Source organism: Heloderma suspectum, chromosome 3, assembly GCF_057233095.1.
Source record: "Heloderma suspectum isolate Gila_16-S chromosome 3, 16-S_ref, whole genome shotgun sequence".
Classification (NCBI taxonomy): Eukaryota; Metazoa; Chordata; class Lepidosauria; order Squamata; family Helodermatidae; genus Heloderma; species Heloderma suspectum.
Genome location: NC_139460.1, coordinates 303562210 through 303589854, shown reverse-complemented (window position 1 = coordinate 303589854; position 27645 = coordinate 303562210). Strand labels below are relative to the sequence as shown.

General features: G+C 44.1%; 1 protein-coding gene across 4 annotated transcripts in view; it reads left to right on the top strand.

Moving 5' to 3' along the window:
* Positions 1-1383: 1383 nt before the first annotated feature.
* The window catches only part of BCHE (butyrylcholinesterase), a 78001-nt gene continuing 51739 nt past the window's right edge, over positions 1384-27645 (top strand). Inside the window, exons 1-3 of one of the 4 annotated variants that reach the window (XM_084842060.1) lie at positions 1384-1563; positions 13855-15379; positions 23162-23479. In XM_084842060.1, coding sequence (XP_084698186.1) covers positions 13863-15379; positions 23162-23213 — 1569 coding nt within the window. In that variant the 5' untranslated portion in view covers positions 1384-1563; positions 13855-13862 and the 3' untranslated portion in view covers positions 23214-23479. Of the gene's footprint in view, positions 1564-7950; positions 8033-13854; positions 15380-22113; positions 23480-27645 lie in introns of those variants that run through there. The other 3 variants (XM_084842058.1, XM_084842059.1, XM_084842061.1) reach the window with 3 other exon arrangements.

Genomic DNA, 27645 nt, shown 5'->3' with positions numbered 1-27645 from the left:
GTTTTTATAAATCATTGGCGGGGTGGGGTGGGGTGGGGTGGTAAAGGCTTGGTAACAATATATAAACACCTTGTCTTAAATTCTAATCATAATACAAAGCTGTTCAATTTTTCCGGAAAAACAGAACAAAAATGGCCCGGTGGGAGGACGACTGTTTTTCCCCCTGTATTTTGGTTCCCCCCTTTCTTTCTGGGTCTTCATATCTCTAGGTATAATTAGAGAGTATGCTCTTGCAGGAGGAAACTAGTTTAGAGGTAGAGGTGTCATGTATTCTTTCCACTTGATGCTGTTAGATCCAGCTTTGTCTAGGATCAACATCCTATCATTATATATTTTTAAATCACCTGCATATACTCTATGACAATGTGGGGGATTTTGAAAGGGGCTAGAATGAAAAATTTTCATAGCAAGAAAATCTGAGAATATTTCATCAAAACAGATATCTCAGTTTGTACCATATAGCATGGTAGTAGTTTTCAGCATGTACAAGGTAAAAAGGTAAAGGTGTCCCCAACCAGTCGTGTCCGACTCTAGGGTGCGGTGCTCATCCCCGTTTCTAAGCCGAAGAGCCAGCGCTGTCCGAAGACACTTCCGTGGTCATGTGGCCGGCATGACTGAACACCGAGGTGCACGGAACGCTGTTACCTTTCCCACCGAGGCGGTACCTATTTATCTACTTGCAATTTCTTGCTTTCGAACTGCTAGGTTGGCAGGAGCTGGGACTGAAGACGGGGAGCTCACTCCGTCACGCAGCACTCGGGTCTCGAACTGCTGTCCTGCCGATCTTCCAGTCTGCAGTTCAGCGTCTTAACCACTAAGCCACCGCGGCCCAGCATGTACAAGACCCAACTTTTATTTGCAACATGGGATCCACTTTGAATAGCTTGCTTGCTTGCTCTCTCCCTCTCCCTCTCCCTCTCCTCTCTCTCTCTCTGTCTCTCTCTCTTTCACACACACACACACACACACACACACAATTTTTGCTTTAGGTACTCTCTTTTTTTCTTTTCTTTTTTTTTCTTTTTAAAGAAATGCATAGAAAAAGATAAAAGAAAATGGTGGTGTCCCTATTTGTGACCCACTCAAGTCCCACCCCACCCCCTGAAGACCAGTCCTATAGTAGAATGGTTTCTTTAGCCCTCTCTGTGAATGTTACAGAACACAGGTAAAAGTATGGGGAAAGTGCAAGGTTCTTTATATTCACTTGCTTCTGTATTTGACAATTTTAATAGACTGGCTTTTCTAAATAAACTTGTACTTCTTTCATTTCCCCTTTTCTGAGAAATCACACACAAGTTGGAATGCTCAGATTAGCTGCCAACTTTGAAGCCTTTCAACAACTTTGAACAGATCAGATATCAGATATAAAGGCTGCCTGCCTTCAGATCAAATTGCTGTCGCGAAGTCTCGCGAGCTTTGTTTTAAACAGTCGATTATAATGTCAGTACAGTCCAATTTTCAAGCTTTAAAGAAGCAGCTGAACACTGCATTTTGCTGAAGTATAAAAGAGCTTGGTTCTTTAAAAAAACCAAACACGTTGGCATCTCTGTAATACGAACTGGGGTAAGAGATTCTCTATTTACGTTGATCTCTATCAGCATAAGTTATAGTTAAGCTCGATTTGTATGGGAATTGCATTCCACTAAAACGTTATGCTCTGTCCATTTGTTGCTCTGCTGGGAATACGAAGTCTATTCTGCAAATGGAACTGATGGAACAAATAAGCAGGCATGTGTATCGAACCATAGTATTATTCAACAGATTCTGGGCTAAGTAAATTAAACTGAACTAAAAAAAATCATTTATTAATTCAGCCATCTTCTGAATTTAAATAGAGATTACATAGCCTTGCATATAGATTTCTTGGCTGGCTAAGGGTTTGCAAGGAGAGGAAACAATCATTGAAATGAATTGTATTGCTTCACTGAATGACAATACTGAAGTATGTTCTGTTGAACTTTCATGGGCTAAGACTAATGAAAATAAGCTTTTTTGAAAAGTAAATGTACCTAACAATGTATCTCCATTTGGATGACAGCCTAAAGAAGTCATCTGATTTCTTTTTATTTTGTAAGTAATAAAGTGAGTTTTATTTGCTTCAATCTGTTTTATGTTAACCTGAGTCTATTTAAGGACAGAATCAAATACTGTAGTCCATATAACTGCAGTTTAACTTTAGGTTGAGAGATGGCTTTTTGGACAATATTAAATGTTACCTCAAACGAGTTTGTGAGAGCTTTGCTCCAAGATGCAAACACGTTGGACTTAATGCAACCTTAACTCCTTGCCTGATGGAAAATTAAGGTCAACACACATGCGGTTACATGGATAATTGTGACATGTGCAACATTACAAGTGGTTCCAATGTACTTATTTAATAGTTGACATTGGCTGCAAGTACATGCACCACACTGAAATCAATAGAACCAAAGTATATGTAATGGTGTGCTAATCTACCATTAGAGATGAAGACCTCCACACCCTTACTTGGATGTAAACCCAATGAATTCAATTGGGCTCATTTATGGTGTATATGAGTAAGAATGATCTTCACAAGATTTGCTGTTGATGTGGAAATGTTGAGGAACAGTGTCTCCAATCTTCTCCCCTTCTGCTTCTTGAATGAGTTATATCTTCTATTATGACTCATAAATACTTCCCCCTTAATATGGTTAGGTTGCAATCCTATACACATAACTCCCATTAATCACAGTGAGGTTTACTTCTGAGTAGACATTCAGAAGATTGTGCTGTTAATATTCAAATCTCAACTTTTCTTCTCCATTATAGTTTGATTATATGAAAAACAAATGGGGCACAATCCCACCAAATGGAAGCATTTTTCAAGTCCCTTAATTTCAAAGATAAGCACATGTTTAAGTCACACTCATTGAACCCAGTGAGATTTAAAAATGCTTAACCTTGGCAGAATAATGCCTCTCATTTTTGTCAACATTTTGTAATCCTGGACAGCACATTATGGCTAGAAACTAATATGTACTTATCTAGGAGTAAACCCTATTAAACCCAATGGATTTACTTCTGAGCAGATAAGGAATTATGCTGTAACTTTTTAAATGATATATTTTTTCAAGTAATACTTTACTCTTTTTTTCCCCTAGCTTTAGTAGCATTGATCCAAATGTCTGCCATTTCCTTAAATGTATGTTTTGAAATGTTTGCCACTGTAACTGGATGCATGCATGCATGCAGAGATTGGGAACTGAATAGTGTACTATTACCACATCTATGGGCATTGCTACATTAAAGAAAACCCCCACAGTCCTACTGTTGTAGAACCTTTCCGCATTTACCACAGGCTCCCAGATGGCAAGCACGTGATTGCTGAGAGGGGATGTTTTTAATTTTAATGTTCCATAGATCTCAATGAAACATCACCATCTAGTGGTTGTTAAGTAGCACAACAATGAATGTACACAGTAGGGAAAATCCGGGATAGTTAAATTCCTCATTATCTCCATATCTTTTTAATATGAAATAACCGGAAAATACTGCTGGATGTGCCCTGTAGGTTGATAACATAGTGAAAAGGACCCAAAAACTTGTGTGATGGTGCCCTATGCCTTCAACAAGTGTGTTATTTAAAGATATGGCAAAGGAATGGATGGTTTTACCTTGATGGATAACATTGCTATAGTCACTAGGAGATATCACATTTAAACTCATCCAAAGTATTCAGGCAATTTAATCTTCAATCTGTCCAAGTGTGGGCCTTTTGGGTATGAATGTTGCTCCTTCATACTGAAAGAGCTTTTTCTAAGGCCAATAAGGCTATGGAAGTTCCTACTTAGGAAGGCTCCCGTTGCCCCTCTCTATTGAGCTTCTGCCATCTGATCCAAATCTTCCTTGGACCTCCTGAGTAGAAAGTAAACAAATGATCATGTGGAGAACAAAATCATTGTGTGCTTGTGTTGTTTTTATCAGCTCTACTCTTGTTTTGCCATGCTGGGGTGCGTGTGTCTGTATTGTTATAGCAAGAACACAGGGAGTGGCCTTATACCAGGTCAAATAATTTGTCTACTCTAGTTGGCAGCAGCTCTTCAGGGCCTCAGGCAGACAACTTTCCCAGCACCTGCTACCTCCTCCTTTTAACTAAAGAGACCAGGAATTGAAGCTTGGACCTTCGGCATGCAAAGAAGGCACTGTCCCACTGAGCTATGGCCCCTTATTGATGATATGTTGATGATAAGCATAATACATTTTGTGAGATACCTTGAACATTTTCTTCGAAATGGAAAGTTGTGATATTGTGTGTGCATCATCACCCCTGTGTCTATATATCAAGGGTAGGCAACTTCTGGTAACTCAAGATGTTTTGGCCTACAACTCCCATCAGCCCTAGCCAGCATAGCCAATGGTGAGTCATGATAGAGGTTATAGGCCAAAACATCTGGAGGATCACAAGTTGCCAGGGTGGAGTAGTAGTTAGAGTGTTGAACTACACTTGAGAGACCCAGTTTCTTGGTCATGAAGCTCACTGGGTGATTTTCTGCCAGCCACTGACTCTCAGCCTAACCTACCTCACAGGATTGCTGTGAGGACAAAATGGAGAGGAGAAACAACATGTATGCCCCCTTGGACTCTGTGGAGGAGAGGTGGGATATACATGTACCAAATAAAAATTATACATTCGCGCACGCACGCACACACAGACAGAATACAAATCTCTCTCTCTCTCTCTCTTTCTCTCCACATATATATTCCTAGCCCAGAAAATAATGTCCCGTGTGTGTGTGTGTGTGTGTGTGTGTGTAGTAGGGCTGTGCAGAAACCCCCTGATCCAACTCGGAAGCCACTTTCCACTTTCTGAGGCAGGCCTGATTCAGCTCGGACAGAGTCAGGGGGGACCCAACCTGACTCAGACTAGAACCCAAAGTGGGATTCAGATGTCGAACCCTGCTTCAGGTCCCCCCCTCGACGCCATCACACAAACCCCCTTACCTTGCTGCCTCCTCCAACATCATTGTCCTTGCTGCCTCTTCCACTGCTTTCTCCACTGCTGTTGCCATCCTTACCGCTGCCACTGCCATCGCCGCCACCCTCACCACTGCCAATTGGTGAGGCCTGGACACGTGCTGCCCCTCTTACTGCAGGGAGTCACCATTTTTGAAATGGCAACCTCCTGTAACTTCCTGGAGGTTGCCACTTTAAAAATGGCAACTCCTGCAGTAAGAATTGCCATGGACGTCCAGGTCTCAGCAGTTTGCTGCAGCGAGGATGGCAGTGGAGAAGGCAGCGAGGATAGTGGCAGTGAGGATGGAGGCCCCAGTGGTGGCAGAGGTGTCAGCATCGGTGAGGACAGCAGTGGAGGCAGTGGCGGTGCTGAGGGCAGTGGTGGTGGTGAGGGTGGTGGTGCGGTGGCAGAGAAGGCGGCAGTGGCAAGGAGGAGAAGGCAGCGGTGGCAGCAGAGGAGAAGGCAGCTCAGGTAAGGACCTGAAGGCACCAAGGGGGCTTGGTCGGGGGGCTGGGCCAGGGGGGGTGAAGCTCTGAAGTGCACTGAGTGCTTCGTAGAGCCCCCAACCTGCTCTGGGTAGATTTGTGCCCCTTCTGCTTCACCTCGTAGACAACAGAAGTAGGCAACATCTGGTAACTCAAAAGGTTTTGGCCTACAACTCCCATCAGCCCTAGCCAGCATAGCTAATGGTGAGTCATGATGGAGGTTATAGGCCAAAAAGTCTGGAGGATCACAAGTTGCCAGGGTGGGGTAGTAGTTAGAGTGTTGAACTAGGCTTGAGAGACCCAGGTTCTTGGTCATGAAGCTCACTGGGTGATTTTCTGCCAGCCACTGACTCTCAGCCTAACTTACCTCACAGGATTGCTGTGAGGACAAAATGGAGAGGAGAAATAACATGCATGCCCCCTTGGACTCCATGGAGGAGAGGTGGGATATACATGTACCAAATAAAAATCATACACGCGCGCACGCACGCACGCACACACACAGAATACAAATATCTCTCTCTCTCTCTCTCTCTCTCTCTCTCTCTCACTCTCTCCCCCCACATATATATTCCTAGCCCAGAAAATAGTGTCCCCTGACCTCCAAGATACAGGGCTGTGTGTGTGTGCTGCCTTTATGCTGGTCATCTAAAGAGGTGAGTGCCAAAGTTTCCTAGTCAACACAAAGCTACAGAGCTCAGAAGGTAGAGGCAGGCTATTATTACAGCAGATGATGTGACTGGTGCAGCTCAGAAGATTTGGAGCACATGCCATGGTATGCCCTCAGTAACAATACATGTCCAACACCATATCTAACAGACTTCCGCACATGGTTTACCCTCATGATTGGGTGTGGCCTATTCTTACACATGTGAAGAATAGCACGTGTGTGTGTGTGTGTGTGTGTGTGTGTGTCTGTGACACCTCTGCAGCCAGCAATGCAGAAGGATCCTCATGCACCATGTGAGTATTTTCTGTTCCCAAATGGATACTTGATTCTGCCACCTTTGGTGATGCCAAGTATGTGATTTGTGGTGGGAGGCTGATTCCACCAATGCTATTTGCGTTGCCCTTATTTTCGCCGTAGTCTACGTAAATCTTTACGTAGACTACAGGGACCAAATAAGGAACGCGAATGGCGGCTCCCTTTTTCTTTTTTTTTTAAAGTCACCCATGATAGGCTACGTGACGACTAACGTAGCCTATCACGGCTGACTTTGCAGATCTAGCCATGATAGGCTACGTTAATCATTACGTAGCCTATCACAGGGGCATTTTTTTTTTTTTACTTTTCTTGTAATGGCAGCGGCGGCAGCCGGTCGAAAGACCGTCTGCCGCCCCCGCCCCTGATGAAGACCTGCCGAACCACCGCCGGGACCCGCCGCCAGGAGCGACATTCGTAAAAGGTAAGTCCCATCCCGGGGGGGTGGCGGGGGGTGGTGGTGGGGGGGAAATTTCTCCCCGAACCTTCAGAGGACCGAATGCGTTGGCACTCGGGCCCCCCCGAAGTTTTGGGGATAAATTCTCCCCCATCCCTACTCACAGGTAGGCTTCACCATTGGCAAGGGTTGTAGCACAGCTTTTTTCTTTTTTTCTAAGTCTTCCTTCCTTTCTTTCTTTCCTCTGCCAATAAAAGTGGCAACAACATCAACTGTACTGGCGGCCTGGGCCCCATTTTGCATCCTCCATAATACCCCTTTTTATCATCATTCCAGGGCATTGCCAGGGGTGGGACAGGAATGCAGCTAGCTACCACAAAAAATACTGGAGAAGAAAATTGGGAGAAAATTCTGAAAAGTGGCCTTTTATTTCTAGGGGCAAGAAAATAAAATGTTCAGGACTTTTCTGAGGAAAAAGTATCTTCTGAGAAAGTTTGGCTCAGCTCTAGCTGTCTGTCCTCAGCACCTTCCCCAGGGTCTTCCAAATGTTAAATTTCTGAGGGGTGTTTGTGGATACATCTTGCCTCTAATGCATATTGTATATGTTTTAATCTTTGTAAGCTCCTTGTGTCCCAGTACTGGGAAAAAGGCAGAGTATAAACACAACAACAACAACAACAACAACAACAATAATGATGCTGATAATACCACTCCTTCCCTGAAAGGCCTGTTGTGTGTGTGTGTGTGTGTGTGTGCATGCGTGGGGGTGTGTGTGGGGGCAGTGTTGCATCCAGCACCAGGGAAGAAGTGGAGCTAGTGGTGGGCCAAAATCTGACCTCCAATTTCCTGAAAGTTTTCTTCCCCCATGAAAGAGGCCTCCATTTTTCTTTGTCATCATCAGGACATTTTATAATTTATTTTGCATTTCTTCTGGTGGTATTTTTGACCTTACCTAAGGTGACCAAGGGTACTGTTTGCATGTGTTTCTTTCTTTTACGCATCTCTCCATTGGCCTGAAGTCTCCCAGGCTGCCTACACTTCCTGAGGTGCAAAAGACCTATGGGAGGAATTACCTCATGAGTCATGACGTCTCCCCCTGGGTGGGAAGTTCAGGAAATCAAGGAGGTTACAGCCTGCAAGAGATGTTCGTGTAATGAAAAACAGGATACGCACACAGACTCCTCATAAATAAGGTAAGCACAAGAAACCTGAACAAAAGCCATGAGAATTTCTCTGAAATTTTTCTTCACCATTGAATTTCTTGGCAAAAGCTATTCCTTTTCCATCAAATTGAATGAGAATGGTAAAAAAAAGAAATGTGGGAGAACTTTTCAGTGCAGCACTAATTTTTACATGCACCCAGAGCAGTTTGGTGATCACAATACACCTGGCAAGCATAAAGTTCACAGATGCGCAGGTTCATGTAAGATCTTAGGTGAGTAAAGTTTAAGGCTAGATTAATGCTAGATAATGCTCTACAGTTCTTTATGAATTGCCCCAAGAGGCTTTACATAAAGACTACTATTACTTTGAATCCTTTCCTGCAATACTCCACTCGTATGCTATGGCTTTTTATTTGCTCTTGTATTCAACTGAATCTGTGAAATATTGTCTTGGATAATCCCCCTCTGTCCTTCAGTTCCTTTGATGCTCTCACATACTTAGGAAGCACTTGAAGCAAAAATGTTCCTATTTTCCACTCTTAGCTTTCAACTCTAAGCAGGCAACAAGCAAAACGGCCCTCAATGAGTTTGCACAGCTGTATTTTCCACAGAAATTAACGCTGCTCCTTTTCAGGATAGAAGCACTACTCAATAATCGAGAACAGACTGTTTGAAATGACAGTAATGAGGACACAGAATCCTTTTCCTTTCTCATATCTTTCTTCCTTCTTCAAGGAGAAATTAGTTAGAATATCCAAGTTGCTGTGATACCATTTTGAAGATTTTCTCTGTGTCTTTGCTAAGGTCAACTTCAACATCTGAATCCCAAACAGTGATTAAAAAGATGATTCCCAACAAACTATGAAAAACTAAATACTATAGAAAACTATGATCAGTAGAGATTACACAGACTCACACACTGATAACAGTTTCTAGCAATGCATTTAGTGTAAAAATTAGTGCTGCACCAAAAAAAATTCCCACACATTTTTTGACCATTCACATTCAATTTGATAGAAGAGAAATTTGCTTTCAAAAAGAAATTGAATGGTGAAGAAAGCACTCATAGAAGTATAGCTTCCAAATCATATGAAGTACTAGTTCCCCTCTACTAAGCACTGGTTAGGTCTCATCTTTACCGTGTCCAGTTCTGGACGCCACACTTTAAGAAGGATGCAGACAAACTGGAGAGGGTTCAGAGGAGGGCAACCAAAATGATCAGGGGACTGGAAACTAGGGATGGCAGAGAATTCCGCCATGGATTTCAGTGAGGCTGAATGCACTGGCATTTGCCCCCCCCCCCGAAACCCATGGCAGAATAGCCTCCCACCCCCCGCCACCCCACAGAATTCCCCCCGGAATGAAATGTACCTGTGGCGGCGGTGGCTGCTCCAGCAGCACCATGGCTGGTTTTTCAGCCAGCTGCTGCAGACGCAAATGGCAGCCGCTGTAGCAGCCGCCATTTGTGTCCTGCCAGGCTGCCGTGATAGGCTATGTAAGTATTTACGTAGCCTATCACGGCAAAGAGCAGGGACACAAATGGCAGCCACTAGCCTATCACTAGCCTATCCGTAGCCTATCACAAAAAGAGCAGCAGCGCAAATGGCGTAGCGGCCGCCGTTTGCATTCCTGCTCTTTGCCGTGATAGGCTACGTAAATACTTATGTAGCCTATGACGTCAGCCTGGCAGGACACAAATGGCGGCCGCTATGGCGGCTGCCATTTGCATCTGCAGCGCGGAACTCTGGCTGCAGACAGCCCTGGCTGGCGGTTCTATGGAGCCACCGCGGAGTAGAGCCAGCCAGAGAGGATTCCAGGGGGAGGGACGGAGCGCCTCCCCCCCCACGAATCACACCTGTGAAAAGGTAAGTGACTTTCGTACATCCCTACTGGAAACAAAGCCCTATGAGGAGAGACTGAAAGAACTGGGCATGTTTAGCCTTGAGGAGAGAAGGCTGAGGGGAGATATGATAGCGCTCTTCAAGTACTTGAAAGGTTGTCCTAGAGAGGAAGGCTAGGATCTCTTCTCAATCATCCCAGAGTGCAGGACATGGAATAATGGGCTCAAGTTACAGGAAACCAGATTCCAGCAGAACATCAGGAAAAACTCCTGCCTGTTAGAGCAATACGAGAATGGAACCAATGACCTAGGGAGGTAGTGGGCTCTCCCACACTGGAGGCATTCAAGATGAGGCTGGACAGCCATCTGTCAGGGATGCTCTGACTTGGATTCCTGCATTGAGCAGAGCATTGATTTTGATGGTTTTGTAGGCCCCTTCCAACCCTACTATTCTATGATTTTATGATCCTGTGACTTACCTTCCTTTGGAGGTGGCTGAGGAGTCAGTGCAAACATCCTGTTTTTCATTGTACAATCATTGTACAAAGCAGCCTGAGCGGGCACACCTGACACCTAGCCAAAGTCTCCCCTACTACTATGGGAAGATATACTGCATTTCTATTTAAACAATAGCAATTATTTCTAAATTTATACCAATGCATATTATTAGAATATGCAAATGTTATGAAAATCTGTATCCTCTTCTGTTCTCTCTTTTGGTGATAAGAAAGTGGCCACCCTAAATGAATATGTGATGACCCCTTATTTGCTGATCAACAAAATTATTATTATTATTTTCATTATGTGGAAAAATATGTGGTATGCTTTATGTGGTATGCTTATGTGGTGGGATCCATTCCAGAAAATTATTGTGATCACAGAGGGTGCAGTGGTTAGGACAGTGGTTCCCCCATGTTTGAATCTTCATGCTTGAATCTCCCTCTCTGATGGCTCTGTGTCTAAGCTTTCTCTCTCGAAGGACTCACCTTTATTATTGGAAATACTTATTGAAGCTGATGAGATATATCGACTTACAATTCATGTTTATAAACATTTACTATCAATTATTAAATATGACACAAGTGATTTACAGCAGGAGTGGAGCAGGAAGTTGGAACATCCTATTTTGCTTAATCAATGGACTGCTGTTTTGGCGTCTGTATTGTATGTTTCAATGGATCTTCAGTTACGCCTAATTCAGCAAAAGCTCTTGTTCAGGTCTATTGGACACCACAATGTCTTTTTGGTAAAGGCTTGTCAAGTTCAGCTAATTGTTGATGGTGTAATGCAGTCAATGATTCTTTTATGCATATGTTTTGGAAATGCCCAATGACCACCTCCTTTTGAGAGGAAGTTATTGTATGGATAAATTTTGTATTGGAAAGCTGTTTAATATTTACTGATGTAAATGTTCTCTTAAATTACTTACCTGCTTCTTGGAACGTATCACATGGTCAGCATAATTGGATTTTTCATGCCCTTGTGGTTGCTAAAAGACTGACACTACGATATTGGAAGGATAAAAGCTCACCGCCTATAATGCAATCGCCTGAAGACTTAACAACACTAGCAACATTCGAAGGAGTGGTATATAGACATAACTTGCAAATGGACTTATATGCGGATATTTGGTCTGCTTTCACTGAAGTTTATGTGCAACCTTTTTTTCCCTTTCCCCCCCCTCGAATATTGCAATGTTAGAAACTGAGGATTTTGAACATGCTGTTGTGTTTTTATTTCTTTCTTTTTTTTAGGTTTTGTAATGTTTTCAGTTTGTTTTGTTTTGTAAAAATCCACAATAAGAGATTAATTAAAAAAAAGCTTTCTCCCAGCCACTCATGGGAGAATTTAGGAAAGATATTCTGGGCAGGGTAATCAGGTGGGCAAATAAACTAATCAGAGATACTGGTTGCAATTAATGTATGCAACTCTGAAGATATGTATCTACTAGATAATTAGCCAAATCACAGGTAGGGATGGGCAAATTCATCTGTGCCATATGCTGCTCACCAGAACCCCACCATCTGCCTGACCCTGCTTGCCACATGCAGTGGTCCATGGCCGCCTGGTGAGCAACACATGGCATCCTGCTCCTCTGTTGAGCTGCCATTCTGCACAAAATTGCCGCATGGCCTTTTCCATGATTTTACATAAAGGAAAAAGGGGGAGGGAGCTATAACTCCCTGATAATTTGCTGGAATACTGCAAAATTGCATGGGGAGGTGCACCCTCATGGTGAGCCTTTGGTTACTCTAGTGCATAATTGTTCAGTTTTTGCTTCTCCGTGGAAAAGGGTGCATAACAGGAAAAAGGGGGTGGGAGCTAGAACTCCCAGACAGTTTGCTGGAACTGCACAGGTGGGTGCTCTCACGGGGTGCCTTCAGATACTGTACCAGATAATTGTGGATTTTAGCTTCTTCAATGAAAAGTGCGCATAACAGGAAAAAAGGGGTGAGAACTGTAGATCCCTGACTGTTTGCTGGAATGGGGTGAAAATGTGCTGGTGGGGTACTCTCATAGGGAGCCTTCATATCCTGTACTGGATAATTATGGATTTTAGCATCTTCATTGAAAAGGGAGCAGCTCTTCCCCTCTTCTGCCATTTCCCCCATTGTCTGCCATTTTGCTCAGAATCGCAATTCGGCTTGCTATGGGGACGGGTGGTCCTGTAGCATTCGTTGGCCATTCGCCAAGCCCTCCAGCAGCTCGCCTGGTGCAGCGAGTGGGGGTAGGAGCAGCTTGGCAAGTGACCGATGAATGCGGATGGATATGAGTCCGTCTATCCACACTTCCTCTTCATCACTGTTGCTGCTGCTCCTCTACACATTGCCCAAAGGGAGAGGACAGGGGGTCTCTCTGAAATGCTTGGACAGTGCAGGTAAATGGGCAGCAACAGCAAGTAGGGATGTCAGAGAAATCCACTGCAGATTCAAATGAGGCTGGATTCTTTGGAATCTGGCCTCAGGAATCTGCAGTGGATTGGGACCACTTACCTCTGCTCCAGGAGGACTGGAGCCGGAACAGCACTTGGCTGCTTCTTTCAGCCAGAGCCATTCGCCACCTCCCTGTCCCTGCCGATTGCCTTTAAAAAAATGTCTTCCAAAAAAAAAATGCCATCAGGAGGCTGTGCCCATAGACTTATACGCAAATAGAGTCATGAATCTTGTGTATAAATCCATGTGTCCATAGGCTTATATGCAAGATTCATGGCTTTATTTTGCATATAAGTCTATGGGCACATGCAATCAGCAGGATGTGCCCGTGGACTTATATGCAAAATAGAGCAGTGAATCTTGGGTATAAGCCTATGGACACATAGACTTATATGCAAGATTCATGATTCTATTTGTGTATAAGTCTATGGGTACATCCTCCAGATCACTTTTTTTTGTTTTAAGACTTTTTTTTAAAGGCAATCGGCAGGGACAGGGAGGAGGTGAATGGCTCTGGCTGGCAGGAGGGAAGGTAAGCGCCCCCAAGCCAGTCCCCCCCCCAAGAATCTGAGCAGAGCAGAACCACTCTGGAGGATTCCGGGGAGGGGAAGGAATGGATCACCTCACCCCACCCAGTGACCCAGATTCCCCACCAAAACAGACGGTGGGGAATCCGTACACCCCTAACAGCAAGGTGGATTAGCAGAAGGTTCAAAGACCTGTGTCATTTCAGATTGCTCCCCCTACATTTCACAGTTTCCCCCCTCAGCAGAGGCCCAATGATGCCAACCCTTGTCACCAACCCTACAGCTGCGACTTTCTTGCTGTATCAGTTCTCCGATGAGAGATGCCTACAACCTGGGAAGGTGTAAAACACTCCTGGGGAATTTCACTAGAGTGCTTCCCCCCCGAAGTTGCTATTATCTTTAAGATTGTTTTCTCTTGTTCTTCCCTAGGTGCACTTACTGTGTTGTTAATGTCTTCAGGCTCAATGACACAACTTTTCCAAATGTTGCAGCTCCTTTGCATTGCTGCATTTAAAGGTCCTGCTTAAAAACTTCCTTTTTATTTCATTTCAGGAGTCATCATGCACATTAATGGGGCATGCAACCACATGAGAATTCTCATGTGGCTTCTTCTGCTCTATGTGTTGGTTGAGAAGGTGTTTCCTGGAGATGATACCATAATTGCCACGAAGAATGGAAGAGTCAAAGGACTTAATTTAGCTGTGCTCGGGGGAACAGTAACGGCCTTCCTTGGGATTCCTTATGGAGCACCACCTATTGGGCAACTCCGGTTCAAAAAGCCACAACCTCGGGAAGAATGGAAAGGGGACTGGGATGCCACCAAGCATGCAAATTCTTGTTTTCAGAACTTAGATAATACTTTCCCTGGATTTGCAGGATCAGAGATGTGGAACCCAAACACAAACCTCAGTGAAGACTGCCTCTACCTTAATGTGTGGGTTCCTTCGCCCAAACCTAAAAATGCAACCGTCATGGTATGGATCTATGGGGGTGGCTTCCAGTCTGGGACCTCCTCGTTGAATGTCTATGATGGTAAATTTCTAGCCCGAGTCGAAAGAGTCATTGTTGTTTCCATGAATTACAGGCTAGGGGCCTTGGGATTCTTGGCTTTGCCAGGAAATGAAGATGCACCGGGAAATGTAGGGTTGTTCGATCAACGGCTGGCACTTCAATGGATCCAGGACAACATAGTCAGCTTTGGTGGCAATTCTAAAAGTGTGACGTTATTTGGAGAGAGTGCTGGTGCAGGGTCTGTCAGCTACCACATCTTTTCTCCTCAAAGCCATGCTCTCTTCACTAGGGCAATCATGCAAAGTGGTTCTGGGAATGCCCCTTGGGGTGCACTTCTACCTTCTGAAGCAAGGCAAAGAACACTGGCCTTAGCTAAACTTCTCCACTGTACAAGCAGCAATGAAACAGAAATAATTTCTTGTCTTCAAAAAAAAGATCCTCGGGAGATCCTTGACACAGACATTTCTGTTTTAAGAGAGAGTGCTCTCATAGATCTGAACTTTCCTCCTGTCGTTGATGGCGACTTCCTTGCCGATATGCCAGCAACATTGCTGAAGAATGGACATTTTAAACAAACTGAAATCTTGATGGGAGTGAACAAAGAGGAAGGTACATTTTTTCTTGTGTATGGAGCACCTGGCTTTAGCAAAGATAACAACAGCCTCATAAATGAAACTGAATTCCGGGCAGGTTTGAAGTTGTCCTTTCCAGAAACAAGTGAAACTGGGCTGGAATCTATTGCTTTCCAATATTCAGACTGGGAAGATGAGCAGAACCCTTTCAATTATCGTAATGCCATGAATGATGTTGTTGGGGATTACTATTTCATATGCCCTGCAGTGGAGTTCATAAAATATTTTGTCCAGGCAGGGAATAGTGCTTTCTTATACTTCTTTGAGCACAGATCTTCTAAATTGCCTTGGCCAGAGTGGATGGGAGTTCCACACGGATATGAAATAGAGTTTGTATTTGGACTACCTCTAGAGAGAAGAGTGAATTATACCAAAGCAGAGGAAACACTGAGTAGGTCTATTCTGAAATACTGGGCCAGTTTTGCAAAAACCGGGTAAGTATTTTTTTTTCAAAAAAATATTTTATATTTTAGTTTCTTTTCTGGTTATTTCCCTTCATAAAGTCAGAATAGTTATTCTCTGCTATGCATATTTTTCAGTGCTTGCTTACAAAAATTGGGAGCTTTTATGTACTACTATTACTCCATTACTATAATAGTACATACCTGGTGGTTATGGTGGAAGTGCTGATTGCAGTAGTAATGGGAACAGTAGTTGCAATGGTGTAGTGGAATCAAGGCTCACAGGGATGCAGCAAGGGCACTTTCTGATTAGCACAGTCACTGACATCATATGCCACCTCCTCAGAATTCTCTGTTCACTCTGAGCTTAGCTGCAATCCGCACACTAGCTGAGCTTAGGGAAATGCATTTTCTCAGCAGCAATATATAGTAAGGCTTTGCATGGACCCCCCGATCCAACTCAGAAGCCCCTTTGGGGCTCCTGAGGTAGGCCCAATTCAGCTTGGGCTGATTTGGGGGTCCCCCAACCCACCTATGAAGCTGAAGCAGGATTTGGACATCTGAATCCCACTTTGCCCCCCCCAACACACCACCCAACCACAGTTCCTCACCTGGACCCTTGTTCCGGGGGTGGGAGCACCACCACCAGGGGATCTGTTGCTGCTGCCACTGCTGCTGGTGCTGCTGGGAAAGCCACTGCCAGTGCAGCCAGGGAAGGCACTGCCAGGGAAAACACTACTTGCCACAGCCTGCCAACCACTGACAGGCACGAGGGCAGGAACTAGGGGTGCACGAAAGTCACTTACCTGGTATCGCAGCTTTTCGCGGTGGGGGGGAGGTGCTTCGCTGCTCTCCCTGTGAAGTTCAGGCCGGGGGGGAGGCTTCCCGCCTCGCCCTGCCGAAATTCAGGCCGGGGAGGAGGCGCCTCGCCTCGCCCGGCCGCGAAATTAAAAGTAAAAAAAAAAATGCCCCCATGATAGGCTACGTGACGATTAACGTAGCCTTTCACGGCTAGATCTGCAAAGTCAGCCATGATAGGCTACGTAAATCGTCACGTAGCCTATCACGGGTGACTTAAAAAAAAAAAAGCGCGTACGCAAATGGTGGCCCCCATAGGGAGCCGCCATTCGCGTTCCTTATTTGGTCGCTGTAGTCTACGTAAATCTTTACGTAGACTACGGCAAAAATAAGGGCAATGCAAATAGCGTTGCCCTTATTTTCGCCGTAGTCTACGTAATCTTTACGTAGACTACAGCGACCAAATAAGGAACGTGAATGGCGGCTCCCTATGGGGGCCGCCATTATCCATACGCGCTTTTTTTTATATATATATAATAAGGAAATGCCAAAATAAGGAACGCAAATGGCGGCGGCTGTAGCCGCTGCCATTTGCGTACGTGCAGTTTTTTTAAAAAAAAAATGTCAGACATGATAGGCTACGTAAAGATTTACGTAGCGTATCACTTTTTTTTTTTTTAAGCTAGCCGTGATAGGCTATGTAAATCTTTACATAGCCTATCATGTTTTTTTTAAAAAAACTGGAAATGGCAGCGGCGGCAGCCGGTCAGAAGACCGGCCGCCGCAGCTGCCGCTGCCGAACCGTCGCTGGAGCTGCTGCCGCCACCTGGAAAATCCGCCCCAGGTAAGTCTCATCCCGGGGGGGTTGGGGGGGCAGGCCATTCCGCCACCGATTTTGGGTGGCCGAATGCACTGACGTTTGGCCTCCCTGAGATCTGTGGTGGAATTCTCTGACATCCCTACTTACATAGCCTATCACGGCTAATGCAGGGACGCCATTTGCGTCCCTGCGGAGGCCGTGATAGGCTACATAAATATTTCCGTAGCCTATCACAGTGAAAAAAAGGGACACAAATGGCGGTGGCTATGGCGGCCACCATTTGCATCCCTGCGCAGCCCAGCAGCAGCCAGATGTCTCTGGAGTCGCTGCAAACTGCAGCTGCCGGTGAGGATTTCGGAGGGAGGGATGGAGCACCTCCCCCCCACTGCAGATGTCATGAAACAAAACAAGTAAGTCATTTTGTACATCCCTACATGCTTGGCAGAGACTAGGGCAGTTGCTCCCACTGGCTAGGACTGGAGCAGAGAGAGAAATGCCATGGAGCTCCCTCTCAGCTCCCTTCCCATTCTGCTGCTGCCACCACTGCCACCACCACCATTGCACACAATGGCAGCTTGTCAGGGCAGCAGGTGACTGATCAATTATCAGTCGGCTCACGCACCCCAATCAATTGTCTTGTGCACCCCCTGGGGTGTATGCACCCCACTTTGGAGACCACTGGTCTAGCCAAATATCATTCAGACAGTCTTCTCCTCTCCAGTAACACCACCTCTCTCACAAAGAGCAAACGGAGGCTGACTGACAGCAAAGCTCCCTCCCTCCTCCTCCGCCTCCTCTCCTCTTCCATTCCCCTGCCTCTCCCGGTAGCCGGATCTCTCTCAAATTGATACATTTGGCACATCTGCATCCTCTCGCCTTCCCCCTCCCTCCTCCTCCTGCCCCTCCACATGATCTTTCAGAAGTTGAGACATTTTGGAGACAGCCTGTTTTGGCTGCTCAGAAGGCATAAGAAGAGCTCTGAATATATGAGGCAGATGAGGTGTTTCATGGAGGAGCCACTTTGCTTCAGGGTGCCCCAGTGCTGGTCTGACCCTCTTCGTATCATGACAAGGCAACTCCAAATCAGCCCGCTTTGCCTTGTTACTTGGGCTTCATACTGAGGCAGTGCACAGCCCTAATATATAGTTATGAGCTATCCCTCTTGTAATGCAAAGTATTTTGGAGTGCCCTGATCTTGAATGGACAATTAAGATGTAATGGCTTTATAAAAGACCTGCTCCTGGTAGAGATAAGAACTGCTAGAACTTGTTTGTTGATATGAATCAACACAGATGCTTGAATTTTTGGCTTTTCCTTGGCATGGCAATGGCAAACATAAGAACATAAAAAACATAAGAAGAGCCATTCTGAATCAGACCAAGTCCAGAATTCTGTTTGCACAATGGCCAACCAGCTGTCAATGGGAAACCCACAAGCAGGACATGAGTGTAACAGCACCCTCCAGGCCATGTTCCCCAGCAACTGGTGTATATAGGCACACTGCATCTGATACTGGAGGCAGCATATAGCCATCAGGACTAGCAGCCATGGATACCCTTCACCTCCTTGAATTTGTCTAACTCCCTTATTTACCACAACACAGTAGTAGAAGTAGAAAATGCAGTTGGTGGCACTAGTGGTAGAGAATACTGGTGCAGTAGCTATGAATAATTGTGTGATTGGTAATGTACCTTTATGAGGGCTGCAAGGAAGTACTGGTTGTACTGGCTACAATTTCAAGTTGCAAAAGTATTATATTAACAACCCCCTCAACCCAGCTACCACAATACTCTTTGTTTCTTACACAAGTGTTGAACAAATGTGCATATACCATGATGAGAACAAGAATATAGCAGATAAGAAACTTCGTATATATTTTTCTCAAACTTAGTTGTCTGTATTGTTGATCTCACCTATTGGCACTTTTAAAAAATGAGTGTGTGATAGGCAGGAAGGTGTAGAAGTAAACCTGTATCCTTAAAATGTAATATGAGGAGAAACCCAATAGATCAGGTATGGATTCTTGAATTTGTTATTGCAAAGCTCTTCTGGCAGTTATTTCTCTCAACAAGTCCAGTATTAATATTCCTATCAGTTATGGAGGTTAGCACTTTTGACCCTGAGAAAAAGGTGGAAATTCAATGAAAACAGAAATTCTAATCAGAACCTCTGAGTGAACCTACTTAGCTGATGAATCTGAAGTTTCTTACAATAACAGATAGGGAAGAGCGGTACCCACCTGGAATTGATTTATTTAAATCTCCTTTCTTCTTTTTCCTCAAGAAGAAACAAACATGTTCAGCTCAAATTTTCACTTGAGGCAAAACTTTGTGGCAACTTAACAGCATGCAGAACCTCTCTAGAAATCTAATGAGTTGTATCAAACCATTGGGGTGGGGAGTGTTCCCTTAAACATTCCTTGGATATTTCCTCTGAGTAGGAACCTCCACATTTTCCCCAAAATGTCACTTTAGGCCAAATTCAATGGCAACTTAAATGACAGTGTTTCTCTGTCTTCCTAGGATGCAAAAGGAGTGAGCTTCTGGCACTGACAATGCCCTGCTAGTTAATGCTAGACTTTCAGCACAGATTACTGCAGCCTACACAGTGAGACAGTGTTTCAAACAGGGTGAAGAAGACCTTACTTCTTTAAGGGCGCAATCCTATGAATGCTTAGACAAAGAAAAGGCCTATAATTCCCAGCATTCCCCAGCCAGCAAAGCTGGCTGAGAACTATAGGCCCTTTCTCTGTCTAAACATGCATAGGATTGTGCCCTGAGGTTATCAGAAGAAAAACAATCCTCACCCCCTACTCATTTACCTTTAAAAAATGCCTGTGCTGGAGCAAACTGGTACTATTCACCCCTACAGTCAATAGCCATTAATTCGCAAACAAGGCTTGACTCCATATCAAGAGAAAGTAAAGGATACAATTGATATGGCTCCTTATGCAACAAGAGATTTCTCTTTTGTCTCATGTGACTGCTTTTGAAGTGAAAGAAGTGGGGTATTATTTTTTAAAGCAGATCTTCTGGTAACCCTGTTTTTTCTGGATGATCTCATTCTTTGAGGGAGTTCTTTATTTCCAGGGTAAACACAGCTTCTTCTTACAGATTCAGGTATCTGAGTAGGCAGCCAGCTGTTAAAGCTTGGATTGTTCGCTTTGGACATATGGCTCCCTTAGGACCATGCACATAATGAAGTAATCACACAATAGCTTCTCATTTGTGGATCCACACATATTTCAGCCCATTTTTAGAGTCACTGGGTAGTCAACAACATTTGGGGCTGATGTTCCACCCAGAGCCCATTTTTAGAGTCACTGGACATTTGACAACATTTGGGGCTGATGTTCCACCCAGTGCCAGCTCCAGGTTTTTGAGGGCCTTTGGGCAAGACACCCTCATTGTTCCACCTCCCCTGCTACTTTATTGATATTGTTACCAGCTGCTATTGCTCCTCATCCTCTCTCTCATTATTGCTACCATTTGCTTGCTTGGCAGGCAGAGAGCCAGTGAGCAAGTAGAGAGAGGCATCTGCTGCTCCTAGTTTTCATTACCACTATTGTCTAAGCCAGAGTGAGAGGCAGGTGAAAAGCAGGTTGCAATGGTGAGGAGGAAGAGCAACACCAGAGGGCTCTTGTCAGTGGGCCCCTGCTGGGGTGTGGGCTCTCAGTAGTTGTCCAATTATGCCTACACTTGGTACCTGCCCTGGTTTCATCCATGATATCACAATTATTAACATGTGTCCAGCGGATAACACAATGGCATGTACTATCTCTAAGAGAGTGGATGGCAGATGGGCTAAGCAAGGCCTGCCTATTAGGGATGAATCAGTTTTCTCTATTATCATTAATTAAAAAGAGCGATGTGCAGAACTCCTCTGCCTCTTTCTGAAAACCATTTGGGCTTTGTTGAGTGTTCTTTTGAATAATCAAGAAAACTAAAAAGGGTTTTGTAGTAATGTGTTAAAAAAAAGTCACTTATAAAAATTGAAATTGGAAACTGGTATCATGGAGTGTTTAGGGTTGGTGGAGAATTTCTCCCCAAAACTTCGGGGGGCCGAGCGCCAACATGTTCGGCCCCCCGAACAAGTTTCGGGGAGAAATCCTCCGAACCCCCCCCCGCACCCCGCACCCCCCCGGGACGGGACTTACCTTTGCCGAATGTCCCTCCCGGCGGCGGGTCCGGCTGGCGGTTCGGCGGGTGTTCGAGCGGGGCGGGAGCAGCAGCCGGTCTTTCGACCGGCTGCTGCCGCCCGCCGCCATTGCAATAAAAGAAAAAAAAAACGCCGCCTGATAGGCTACGTAACGATTAACGTAGCCTATCACGGCTAGATCTGCAAAGTCAGCCGTGATAGGCTACGTCAATCGTCACGTAGCCTATCACAGGTGACTTAAAAAAAAAAAAAAGTGTGTACGGATAATGGCGGCCCCCATAGGGAGCCGCCATTCCCATTCCTTTTTTGGTCCCTGTAGTCTACGTAAAGATTTACGTAGACTACGGCAAAAATAAGGGCAACACTATTTGCGTTGCCCTTATTTTCGCCGTAGTCTACGTAAAGATTTACGTAGACTACAGCGACCAAATAAGGAACGCGAATGGCGGCTCCCTATGGGGGCCGCCATTAGTGTACGCGCTTTTTTTTTTTTTTTTTAAGTCACCCGTGATAGGCTACGTGACGATTGACGTAGCCTATCACGGCTGACTTTGGAGATCTAGCCGTGATAGGCTACGTGAATCGTCATGTAGCCTATTAGGGGGCTTTTTTTTTTTTTTTTAAACTTCCGCGTTCGCGGCCGGGCGAGGCGGGAAGCCTCCCCCCCGGCCGGAATTTCATGGGGGGAGCAGCGAAGTGCCTCCCCCCCACCGTGAACGTCCTTCGAGGACAGGTAAGGGACTTTCGTCCACCCCTAGGAGTGTTATATTTATACTGAATCTGGTAGTATTGGGTTTACTAATCATTTTTACTGATTTGTGTTTAATTTTGTTTGCCTTCTATTTTATTTGTAACATATTGCAGTTTTTCTTGTTTGTATTGTGATGGCCTAGAGTCATAAACAATACAACTGAACTGAACTGAACCAAATAGATGAAACATAACTCCCATGTTCTTTGCCATCTTTCTTCCCATCTTATTATTCCCCAAGCAACAACAACAACAACAAACTTTTCCCTTGTGGAAGAGAAGGAGAGAACAGATGGTGGGAAAGGTCCAGTACCACACAGGAAAGTCACCACTCCTCTCCTTCAGTAGAAATAGGGTTTGGAGTAAGGATACTGGATAAATTCAAGATGAACGAAAATGAATTTTGATTTCTAAGAATCCAGCCTTGCTGAATCTGCTGCAGACTGGCCTCCTCAGGTGACGCAGAGTCCGGGGAATTTTGGATCTTTTTTTTCTTTTTCTTTTTTACTTTGCCGAAATGTATGCAAACTTATTCATAGGAAAATACACAAGTTTCTGCTGAGACTGGTAATTATACACAGGGAAAAGCTGAATGGAATGGGGGACAATACGCTAAATGTTACGTACTAATATAAATTACGTAAATTGTTGCGAACCGTCTTGTGGAATTGTTTGCGTATTTTTCCGCATAAGATTTTTTTTTTAATCTGTCTGTGAATGCACACTGGAAAGAATGACAATGCACAATCTACAAAACACACAAATTTCACAAAATCTGTGAATTTTGTGTGAAATTTCACAAAATTTCACAAAAAGTTATGCTCTAATCCCTAGGTTAGAGCATAACTTCCTACTGGGGATCATAGGGCTTCTAGTTTGAAAACTACAAGCCCTATGAAACCTATCAGGAAATCACACTCAGTCTGAGCTTAATTTGTGAGCATCATTTCCATGTAAGGAGAGGCCTAGTAGGGTAGTGAGCTCTCTCCTGACACCTATTATTACTTCTCTCTTGCCTGGGATAAGGCTTCTCCTCTTCTTCTTCTTCTTCTTCTTCTTCTTCTTCTTCTTCTTCTTCTTCTTCTTCTTTGCTGGAGGAAGCTAGAGAGACTAGCATGGATGGCTTGGCAGTGGCAAGGATGGGGTACAGACAGCATTTTGAATCAGACTGGCTTGAAGGGGATTGGATCTAACTCAAACTGTGGCCAGATATCTCCGTCTCTAATTTTAAGGTGTGATAGATCATAGGGTGAATATTTCCCTACTGATGGGCCCTCTTTTTGTGTAAGGATGCCTCCAAAAAGGTATTATGAAAAATGGCGCCAATCAGGCTGGATGTAACCTGACAAATCCTAGGCTGTCGGGCTGTTCAGACGGATTCTAACCTTTACTGATAAGGGCCACTTATCAACTCAGAAGAAGAAGAAGAAGAAGAAGAAGAAGAAGAAGAAGAAGAAGAAGAAGAAGAAGAAGAAGAAGAAGATTTATGTTTGTATTCTCTAGAAATCTGGGAAAGTAAATGGCCTTGAGTGCCATTTTTTTTGGTAGAAAAGTTGGGTATAAATCAAACAAACAAATAAATAAACAAATAAATAAATGTATTTATGTATATGTTTAGCTTCCAAAATTACCAGAGAACACAGACTTAAACCAAACGTTGGGAAATACCCATAGAACTCAGGAAGCAGTTCTGCTTACAAACATGGTATGCATTTCCTGCACACCTTGTTTTCAAGAAAAAACGGTGGCTTCCTTCACTGCTGCTGCCATCACAGCAGCAAATTCAGCAGCAGTGGGGGCTGCCAAAAAGGTCAGGGTGCCCCATGGGCCATATGTTCTCCATTCCTGCTCTAGATGCTTCTGCTAGTTTCAATCCGAATATAGGGCTCATCACAATAACAATGCTAGGAAAGATCTCTCCTCCTCAAGGATCTGGAAAGCCCCTGCAACAAGCCAAGTATATTGTACTGGGCTAGAAGGACTAAGGATATGATTCAGTGCAAAACAGTGTTCAATTCTGGGCATTTTCGCCTAACAACATACCAGTTTATCCTTCTATGAATTCATGTACTTTGAAGCTTTAATTTTTGTAGACATGACAGTCATGTCTAACACTGGAACATGAAGATTAAATTACTGAGATAAGTTTGCAGTCCATGCTGAAATGGAACATTATAACACATATAAGACTGCATGTTCAAAGTCCATAAAAACTTATCTCCAATTGTCTGCCCATGTAGTCAACCAGATTATTTTTTGGACTATAATTAGATTACCTAGCAGATGATATTTCTTTCAAGCACATACTCAGAATCCTCATCTCCTGCAAGTACTGAAAACATGACTATTTATGGGCAGATAGTTCCTTCATGCAATTCCATTTATGAACAGAATGATCAGACCACTCTGTTCTCTTCTGAGCTAACCCTTTATTTACCACTTACTTAATACACAGTGACAGAGCTTTATGCTGCAATCCTATGCCCATTTACCTGAGAGTAAGTCCTATTGAATTCATTGGGGCTTCCTTCTGAGTAGACATGCATAGGTTTGCACTGTTAATTACTGATACACTACAATGTTGATGAAAGGGTAAAACTGGGGTTTTTTTAAGTTAAAGTGTGGATTCTCTTGATCTCTTTGATGGCAGGGTGTCAGTACGCAGGGTTAATCATAAAAATAAAACAAAATCAACATTTCAAGATGTAAGTCAGAATACATTCTTTGGCTTTGTGCACATTACTAAAATGTGGTTGGTTAAAACAGCTGGCTATTGTTTGCTCCAGTGGCTTTTTCTTTAAACTTAAATGAAGTATCAATCAGAATTAGGGGTATGGGGTAAAGAGGAAGTATATGTAATAGGAATGTTAGCTTACTGAAGGAATCCAGTTTCTGGATCCATTTTTTTAAAATTACATAATATGTGTTCTGGTAGTTAGAAACAGGGAATACATTAAGGATTCTTCTTGCCATGTTAATCAGTTGCAGCAAAACCATCCAAAAGCCCTGCAGCACCGTAAAGATTAACATATTTATTATAGCATAAGCTCTCATGGACTCAAGTTCACTTCATCAGATGCATAAAGTGTTATCCTCAGTTGGCAGGGTGTGTGTGTGTGTGTGTATGTGTGTGTGTATATATATGTATATGTGTGTGTGTATATATGCGTGCACACACACACACACACACACACAAACACACGTATATGGATGTAAAACAAAAAAGAAGTAAACAATGAGGTCAAATGTCATGAAATGCAAATGGTAAAATCTGTAACAATCAAACTGAAGTTTAAATGTATGCAAAACAAGGCCATTGTCAAAGGTAGATATGGTTGGGCACCTGCTGAGGGTCTATAGCCTAGCATGAGCCCGCTGACAAAAGCCCCCTGGAGATGCTCCTTTTCTTCACCATTGCATCCTGCTTGCTCACCTGTCTCTCACTCTGGCCCAGACAATAGTGGCCGTGAGAAGGAGGAGCAGTAGATGCCACTGCCTGCTCGCTCCCTGGTTTTCTGCCTATCAAGCAAACAAGTAGTAGCAATGATGAGAAAGAAGATGAGGAACAATAGCAGCTGATGACAATGGTGGCAAGAAGGTTGAGTCACTGAGGGATGGGTTTATTGAGGGTGTCCTGCCCAAGGGCCCTCAAAAACAAAGCCAGGACTGATTCAAAATTAGGACTATTTTGCACAGGGACTATTAACAACAGCAGTATATTGTGATAACATGGGCAGCAAAACCAACAGAGAGTTCTGCACCACCTTGAAAGCTAGCAAATGTGTTCAGGCATAAGCTTTCATGCTGTTGATGCACTGGTCAAATGGCAGAGCAATGGACTTAACAGGTGAGGTGAACTCTTCTTGGATGTGATTTTGTAAACATGGTCAACTTCAATATGTGCAACAGTAGTTTGGAGTTAGATCATGATTCTATGCCCTCTCTGAGTATTTTGAGTCTTCTTTTGCTCAAAAATTCTCTGACAAATGAGGGAGACTTGGTATTTGATTAGATACTCTTTAGTGGCTTGGAAATAAATGTTCTGTTTATTAGTTAGACTAGGAAGATACCATTAACATGACTGGATTATTATCTTTTGAGAGCCCACATCTGTTTTATAATTTCTAACTAGGGACCAGTTCCTTTCTTAAAATGAGTTGGTTGGTTCTTTGTTTCAGACAACTATAGCATCTGTGGATGCTAGTTTGCAAAACCAACCAACCAACCAATGAACAAACAAACAAAAAGTTCTCTTGACCATGAATGTATGTCTCCCATCATGAACTTGCCATCTACTTTCCAAACAAATAAAAAATATATATTAAAATCATTTCGATTTGAAGTCTGCTAGCTGATGGCAGATCCTGAATGTGGCTATGGAAAGTCATGGATTCTGCAGTTTGAATAGATTAGCTGTGATCAATAGCTCTCAACAGTGCAAAGGTGGTGCTTTGATGGGTGTGGGAGAACAGATGGATTCAAGTTCATCCAGACTGGTGAAGGGCAGCCTGGACAAAATGGCATATGGGGTGATTTGCCTTGTCAGCGTCTCATTTTGTGAGGGCAGATGGACAGCTTCATAGCTGTCCTAATTCAAGTGGTAGGAAACCACCTTTGAACAATGATTTTCTGGCCAGATGCTGCGTTGGCTGGCTCCAATGTTCCCATTTGGGAGCATCGTTGAAAAGTTTGTAATCAAATAAATGCCTGTAATGTTGCGGATGCTGCCTGCCCCTTTAAAGCCCCTATTTGTGTAGATTGGATGCTTATGGAAAAGAATGAGCAGCCATTTGAGAGGCAAGTGGCACTCGATGAAAGAGCAGATGCCTGTGTACCACTGCCAAGCACCCAGAAGCTTGCCCCTTCACCGCTCACAGTCACCTAGGTCAGATATGTGCTTGGCAAGCACTGCACGGGGTGGGCACAGGGTTGTCCATCCATCCATAACTAATGTTGAGGGCAGGGCCAGACCCTCCTCCCTCCTCCACATGTCTAGGAAATGGATGGAGAAGGTACAAATGGGGCTACATTTCCTCTTCTTACAATTTAGTGAGGCCCAAGACATTTAATACAAGGTTTCCATCTTACATCAAGGAACTGAATCTTCCCTTTCAATTTTGCCTCAGGTATTCCAGTTATGACTATTTACACCCAGAGGAGGAAATACAGAAGTTGACACAAGAGGCTGGGTGAACTAGAGTCTCTTTATTTAATCAGGATAACTCCCCCCTGACACACACACAGCGTCAGCATATGTAACTGTGGGACTATAACTCTACAGGTCCTGCAGGCACCTTTTCAAGCAAACCAACTGTGCTTCAGCAGAGAGGTGGGACTGACCCCCACCCCTTCCCCTAGGCCACACCTTAGATGCATAAGAGGGCCAACCCTGAGTCACCCCCCTCCCGGTGCCACACAACTCCAGGCAGGGGGGACAGGTTAGTCCCAAAGGCAAACCATATCCTCCTCACAGGTCCCACAGCCCTGAGCGGCAGGCCTCAGGACTTGTCCATCACCATAAAGGTGCCTTAGGGTGTTCACCAAATCATGCTTACCTGCTAAATTCCTTCACCTCCCTGACAAGTGACCAATTAACTTACTTAACATGTTCCCACCACCTCAATCCAAATAAAGGACATAGTGCAGAGTAGGCAATAAATAAATAAATAAATAAAATTGTACACCAGGCCAATTAGCAAATAGGCCAAAAAATCCTACCCAGCACTGCCCCCCGCCCCAAGGGGGTGACCAGATTATCCTGCATTGAGTTCAG